Raw genomic sequence first — 7935 nt, 5'->3', positions numbered from 1 at the left:
TCTTTTTTAATGCTGTATTAAGACTGGATGTTATGGCTTTTTAGGCTCTCTCAGATGTAATGACAGGTAATGTAAGCCGGGGGACTCCAGTCTCTCTATAGCCCACCTTTCTTGATAATATCCAAATGATAATTACATTCAGTGTTGGTCAAGTTAATTGAAAATAGTAAGTAGTTACTAATTACTGATTACTTATTTTCAAAAGTAATTAGTTACTTTATTACTTAGGTACTTAAAAAAACATGATACACAACCTGAATACATAATAAAGCAGTATACCTTTCAGCCCAATTCTACTTTTTTTCTGCATAACCCATCAAATCAAATTCAAACAAATGGAAAAAGTATTTTTAAAATGTGATTTACTAGTTTTAATCTTTTTACTTTATGGTAAATGGTAAATGGCCTGTATTTGTATAGCGCTTTACTAGTCCCTAAGGACCCCAAAGCGCTTTACACAACCAGTCATCCACCCATTCACACACACATTCACACACTGGTGATGGCAAGCTACATTGTAGCCACAGCCACCCTGGGGCGCACTGACAGAGGCGAGGCACATTGCATCAAGCAAAAATGAAATTATATGAAACAGTCTTTGACTTGAAGAAATTTGTTTAACATTTAAACCTATTTTCTGCATATTCCAGCATATAAAATAAAATAACTGTTTGTGTTTACACTCATTCTTTCAAATAGATGCAAGTAAAACACAGCACAAAATAAATAAAATCAAAGATTCAGCGGCACTAAGTCCTGTCGCTCTTAAGTCTATTTTCACCTGTTTAGCAGGAGTGGGGTCGGTGGAGGTTTTCCCAGTGCCTCAGCGGTCATGTCAGTGGGAGGATCTGGGGGTTTCTCTGTGAATTTCACATTCCCGTGGCAGCATGCTCAGTGCTTGCTCACATTTGAAGAGTGTACAGCAGATGCTAATGTTTTTACCACTTTTTACGGAGTCAAACTTAAAGTAATGTCAGTACTTCCAAGCTTTAAACACTGCATGGTCGTACTCTCTCCCGCACTCCATATTATCCATTGCTGATCTACACACGTCTGCTGCTACCACAGACGTCGCACACTCATACCTCATTGTCATGAGACACTCTCACAAAATCGTGGTTTAGTAACGCAGTAAAGCAGCGTGCTTACGGGAAAGTAACAGTAATGTAATTATTTTTTTGCAATAGTAATTGCTTACTTTACTCATTACTTGAAAAAAAGTAATTGGATTACTGCCCATCTTTAGGTTACACCCGTAACCTAAAGTACACCCGTAACCTAAAGTAGGTGCTCCTGCCTGACTGTAGCCTGTTTTCAATGCATTATTCTGCTCCTTTGTTGTCATTAATGTCAGTGTTTGAATACATTTTCAAAATCTTGTTCCTAGCCTTAATCAATGTAATTCAGAGATGAAACTAACAAAGAAAAAAAAGAAAACTGCACTACAAAGCAATGAAGAATTTATATTTGCATCTTTGAGACTTTAAAATATGACATGTCACAGTAATATGTTGTGAGGGGAGCAGGAAGAACAAGCCAAATCCACAGAAACAGTCTTTGTATGTATATCAGAAACAGTTAATAATTGGCAGAAAATGTTGACACAAATTGTGAGGAAAGATATAAGTAAAAAGATAAAACAGTTTGAATAGTTAAGAGAAAATGAGTAGACGTAAACAACAGGTATAGATGCAGTACTGGAAAACTTGGAGAAGTAGGAGTTATTTTCATAACAGCAGTTAGCTGTTTTATGCTGTACTGATGATCAGAAGAGTCTGATAGAAACAGCAGAGTCACCAACATTTTCATAGTTTACTGCAACATTACCTTCGTCTTTAATAATCTTTAACAATAATGCACCTGTGGGAGGGGCGATATATACATCAGAATAAGAATCAGCATACTTTATTAATCTCTAGGGAAATTACATATATAACTAATGATATTCTTATTTAGGACAAATAAATTGTCATAGTCTTTGTAATAATTTTTAGTTTCTATAGTTGTAACCCATAGTTCATTTAGGTTTTTAAGTGTTTAGCAGTGTGTTAAGCGATTGTGTTTTCTTTTTTAGTAAGTATTTCCTGTTTTAATTTGAAGGTTAGTTTCTTATGTTATTTCTTGCAATTTTACTTGCCTCTGTTGCACCATTTTCTGCTGTCTTTGTCAATCATCCACTTCCCCAAAGCAAACTCTCAAGTGCAGGTTCTCAGGAGTCTTATGTATAATCCAGTATCAATAACAAATATCTAATTTTTTATTTTTATACTCACTGTGGTTTTATCCATGTAGGTTTTGCTTCCTAAAATGAGAGAATATTACCATTAAGTTTTGGGCTGCTTTTTTTTTTTTTTTTTTGTTAATACTAAGCATTCTAAATAAGCTGAATTTCTCAATATTGAATTGACCTTAATTCTTGTCCATATGTTGACTGCCACAACACTTATTAAAAGTGCAGCCAATCCCAAAGAGACAATAATGCACCTCAAAGAGATGAAAAGGATAAAAAGCATTAACAACATCTTGGCTGCTAAATTACACAGTTTACTGTTCTCTTTAAATTCATTTACTTCAACAATTTAAGTTTAGTTTAATAATGTCAAACAGCTAATTTCACCCCATCCTTGAATGACAGCTGTACTTTTCCTGCCATGCTATCCATTAGTTCACACTTCAATGGGTCATCCCTTGTCAGGTGATTAAATTGAGAGTTCAGTAAGAGCAACCAGAGGTTGTTTCAGTTATTGGTCCAGCTTCAGTAAAATTCAGCAGCCACCTCACTGTGTAAGGACACCACATTCTGTTTGACACCACGGAGCAAATCAGCTCCACTGTATCATTGTTCTTAAGCTCAGCCACTGAAAAAGTGATCAAATATAACACAACATGAAACAGATTATCTGTCCTCATTTATCTTCTTATGTTTCAGTTTATTTGTTTTAAAAAGGGCAATTTAAGCTTAAAATACTCACTGTGAATAACAGACAGATCAACCACGGTCCGCTGAACCATACTATCATCTCCTTCTTTTCCTGATATGAGTTGTAGACAGTAATGGAGATCAGCATCTTCGAGTGTGACCTTCTTTATAACCAGAGAACAGTTTGCTGTGACACTCACTCTGTCTGAATAGTTTTTGGCAGACATGCATGGAGAGATTGGAAGTGTAGCACCACTGAACTGATTTAACTTGCTGTCTGTTTTCTGATATAAAGTATATTAAAAATAAAGACGAGCTGCGTCACTGCTAACATTTATTTTAACCTTGTGTCTTCACACATTCAACTTCCTCAATCATCTTCTTCTTTTCATGGTGCCAAACACCTTGCTGTTACAAATGCACTGTGAGAATTAACACAGTGTGTGTCCTAAAGATTCAATTTACAATAATATATCTTTAAGAATTTCAAAGTAGTCACATTGAAATTCATTATCAATAACAACTTGACTTTGATGTCTAACAAGTGATTTAGTTAAACAGCCACAGATGAGATAGTTACATGACCTAAGACTCAACTTGTTCCTCCCTGTAAACCAGAAGTAAGTTTTTTCTGAGAACTTAAGAGGAAGTGTGTTTTTGTGGCAACAGCAGCAGCAGAGCGTGGGATGTTTGATGCACTAATAATGCCCAGTTAAACATCAGGAACACAACAATAAGCTGATTTTGTGATGTTTCTGGGTCATTTTGACCCAGTGTTTTTGAGTCCTTGTGTTTTAGTGATATTTTGTACTGTGGTTTAGGTTCTTAGTGTATTTTGAGTTTTTTATATATATTTCTCTCTGTTTAGTTCCTTGATTATTAGATTCCCCCTTGTGTCTTTGTCCTCTGTGTCTCTCTCTGTGTGTCTGTGTTTGTGTGTGTTTGTGGGCGTCTGTGTGTCCTGTTTCCCTCCTTGTGTTTCATTCTATGTTCCCCCCGCCTATCATGTTTATTATCCATGTTTCCCCAGCCCGTCATGGCTCTCTCCATCACCCTCGTGTTCCCCTCTCGCTGTCCCTTGCCCTCTTAGTGGTGTCTGTGTTTTATCCCCTTTACCTGTTTCCGTATTCCTCTCCCTGTCTTCAATCCCTTCTCCCCTGTCTGGCGTGCATTTCATGTCTGCGTGTTCCATGTCAGATTTTACATGCACATGATTACTAAAATAGACTTACACAGAGATTTCTTTTAACACAGTGAAACAAATGTTAATCATAAAAAATGATGTGGTATTTATGATTCGTTTTATAGATAGAAAATATCCCCATAACATTATACTAATAACACAACTAATATGACTTTTGTCTAGTGAGTCGATGTTCCTTGTCAGTAGAGTCTGACAGAAAAAGAGTCTCTGGGATTTTCATAGTTCATTGCTGCATCATCTTCATTTTCATTTTGGTGGATCTGTGAAGAAATGACACATTACTTATGAGAACCTGAGTTAAAAATAAATGAATAAATAAATCCACCTTGATTGAGGGTTAATGAAGAGTACATCAGTCATTTTTTTCTATATTTTAACCTCTGCTGAATAACAGAAATCCAAAATATTCTGAGATTGCACATATCACCCAGAGTTAATACTAAAATATAAAATAAAGGAAAGAAAGAACCACTGCTTTAAATGTTAAATAATTGTTTATCGAGTTTTGTACTTACTACATACTCCATCTGACGTTTCTTCCCTTAAAAGAAAGAAGAAAGTCAGTTTCAGTTTAAGCTAACAGTTAAAATGTAAAATTAGTAAAAAAAAAAATGTTTTATCAGAACCTTTAGTTCTAATCCATATCACAAGTGTCACAACAGTTATTAGAAGAGCTGCAGAGACCACAGAGACAATAATGAACCTCCCCGAACCTGCAAAGAAAATCAAATCATTAAAATAATGCACTGCTTTTGTCTGCTGTGTCTTCAAACAGACAATAGAATATATGTACAACTGTTGATGGTATGTGTTTTTATTGGTATTTGCACATATCCTTGTCATTTAAATTTGAATTTGCATGTCTCTACTGTAAATATTACTCCTTAAATCACTTAAGTCTTACATCACCAATCTCAGTCTTATATGTATATAGTTTAGAAGCAGCTAATTTTTAAATAGTAAAATCTTAATTTTAGTGTTCAAAGCTCTGATTCTCACACAAGCCTGAGATGAAGTCTTTCCTTATCGGTGTTTTCATTTATTCATTGTTGCTTGTTTACACTGATTTTCTATTAGCATATTTACTACCAACACCTTACAGCTATTTTACTTCATTCCCTCTAATAAGTTGCAGAACAAGTTCAGCATCAAACATGGGTCAGAACATAAAGGATAATGTATAGATTTGCTTTGCCTTCTCTCACCATATGCTCACCAGGGCTGCATGAAGTATGATTTATTCTTTTTTTGTAATATTCTTTATAGTGTAAAATGGTTGCATATGTGTAACTACATGCGTTTTTGAAAGCAAGTTAATAATTCAATTTATTTATATAACACCAAATCACAACAAGGTGCTCATAGATCACTTTCATTATCTGTTTCTTTGTTTCACAAAGACAAGCAATCACTATGCACAAAATAACTATCTATTATCTATTATGTAAAATGAAAGATAAAAATACATTACATCCATCCATCCATCCATCCATCCATTCACTTCCGCTTCTCCTTTTCAGGGTCGCGGGGGGCGCTGGAGCCTATCCCAGCTGTCATGGGGCGAGAGGCGGGGTACACCCTGGACAGGTCGCCAGTCTGTCGCAGGGCCAACACACAAGGACAGACAACCATTCACACTCACATTCGCTCGCACATTCACACCTAGTGGCAATTTGGTTTATCCAATTAACCTATCCCCACAAGTTGCATGTCTTTGGACGGTGGGAGGAAGCCGGAGTACCCGGAGAGAACCCACGCAAACACGGGGAGAACATGCAAACTCCACACAGAAAGACCCCGGCCTGATGTTGGAATTGAACTCAGGACCTTCTTGCTGTGCGGCAACAGTGCTAACCACCGTGCCACCGTGCTGCCCTAAAAAATACATTACAGATACATAAAATACAGATCGATTATTGAGTAACTACCTTTCACATCCGCATGTGTTATTGGGTTTGATATGGCTCTGAATGATTCTGTGCTGTTTTCTGTGTTTCTGGTTGGTTTCTTTGTTGTTGATTTTGTCTCACCTAGAAAAATAAAATAAAATGAACCAAAAGTGCTCAAGTTCATGATTTTCATCAGTATTAAAAATACAGTTAAAATAGTTGTTTAGTTTGTTGTAGTTATCACACTGAATACACAAATTTCTTTCAGGATTTCAATAGTCTCACCTGTTTTATCGTCTGAAGCATCAGTGACTGCTGTTGACAATTTAATTGGTTCTGTGGTGCCTTCAGTTGAACTTGCTGATTTAGTTGGTTCTGTTTTTGTGTCTTCTGAATAAATGAAAAAAAACCCAACAGCAAAAGTTTGCTCAGTTATATGTCATGTTTTGTTTTTTTTAAATCCTGCCTTTGTTTTAAGTTAAATCCCATTAATAGCCTATAATGATCACCATTTCTCACCTGAAGGCTGGGGACTGAAGGTAAACAGATGCTCTTCTCCTGTGACACGATTCACTGCTTTGCACTTCATTGTGTTATTCTTTGATGAGTAAGCAGAGTCCATAAAATGAACAGAAGCATAGCAATCCACTCCCACTAATAGTTGATTCACATTACGATCCCTCTCCCACGTCAGTGAGTAATGGCACCCCATTCCATTTGTCACCACAGAGCATTCCATCCCTGATACAGTCCCATCAGGATACTTCTGCTCAGTAACTGAAGAAGAAAAAGATCAGATGACACAAACTAGACAAATTATCTTCAAGACTCTTCTAATGATTGTTTCCATTTTTAGCCTTAAAAACACAATTTGAGCTGATTTTTTTTCTTTTACTAGCATACTCACTGTTAACAACAGACAGGTCAACCACAGTCTGAACCACAGGACCTTGATTTTCTGATTTGTATTGCTGACAGTAATAATGACCAGCATCCTCAACTGTGACCTTCTTTACAACCAGAGAACAGTTGGCTGTTATACTCAGTCTGTCTGAATACTTTTGGCCTTTTTCACCTGTTGCCTCGGGCGAGATCTCTAATACTTGCCTACCAAAGGACATCCACTTAATACTGCTACAGTTTTCCTGAATGGCATTCATGTTTAGACAAGGCAGAGTAGCATCTTCTCCAAGTCTCTTTAAAATGTATATTTCAGTTGTTGGGACAGCGTAACAGAAATCTGTAAAACAAATAAAGATAAAAACAAATTTTGAAGTCACAGTGAAGATGAATGAAACATAGAGTCCAAGAAAACAGTCATAGTTATCTTATTTGCTCTAAAACTGGGTTAATGGATATTGCATTATTATTACAACTATGTTTCCTTGCAATGAAAGTATTTTCTGTTTTCTCACCTGCAGTTGGAATCATTAGCATTAGACAGAAGGACATTAGAATCCATCCATCTTCAGCCATTGTGCCTCTCTGTCTCAGTTAAACCTAGTTCCCGAGTTCAAATGTCAGAGTATCAGAACTGGTCTGTCTGTCTGTAGTCTGCAACAATCACCACACAGAACAGTTTACTAGGATGCAGATCATTTATATTTGTACTTCCTTAAGTAGGTGATGTCACTTCCTCATCAAACCTTGCCACTTCCTTATTATAACTTCACTTACTTACTTATGTTGATGTAAACCTTATATATGTGGAGATATATCAGTTTTTCATGTCATCTCTCTTAAATTCATGAAGATATTATAAACAAGTGAAAGATCATATCAAGACTCAATAGCTATCATACAGTGCATTTGTGATGTTTTTGGCACCTTAAAAGAAGCAAATGTGTGAAGAAGTTAAATTTATGGAACAATGTAGCTTTTTAAAATGTATTTATTTATTTTAAAATTTGGATTCTAAAACA

At 36.0% G+C, this 7935-nt stretch overlaps 1 protein-coding gene across 2 annotated transcripts; it reads right to left on the bottom strand.

Moving 5' to 3' along the window:
* Positions 1-4204: 4204 nt before the first annotated feature.
* Positions 4205-7568, bottom strand: LOC116326774. 2 transcript variants are annotated; one of them, XM_031748191.2, is made up of 8 exons: positions 7429-7568; positions 6921-7253; positions 6533-6790; positions 6299-6403; positions 6053-6154; positions 4751-4837; positions 4640-4665; positions 4205-4384 (listed from the first exon to the last, which is right to left on the bottom strand). In XM_031748191.2, exons 1-8 carry the CDS (start codon positions 7487-7489, stop codon positions 4304-4306), a joined length of 1053 nt encoding a protein of 350 aa, XP_031604051.1. In that variant the 5' UTR covers positions 7490-7568; the 3' UTR covers positions 4205-4303. The 2 variants fall into 2 exon arrangements, with proteins under 2 accessions (XP_031604051.1, XP_039454544.1); XM_039598610.1 differs by lacking the exon at positions 6053-6154.
* Between the last annotated feature and the right edge of the window lie 367 nt (positions 7569-7935).

Source organism: Oreochromis aureus, linkage group 15, assembly GCF_013358895.1.
Source record: "Oreochromis aureus strain Israel breed Guangdong linkage group 15, ZZ_aureus, whole genome shotgun sequence".
Classification (NCBI taxonomy): Eukaryota; Metazoa; Chordata; class Actinopteri; order Cichliformes; family Cichlidae; genus Oreochromis; species Oreochromis aureus.
The sequence above is the reverse complement of the archived record's forward strand: the minus strand, read 5'-3'. Positions and strand labels throughout refer to the sequence as shown.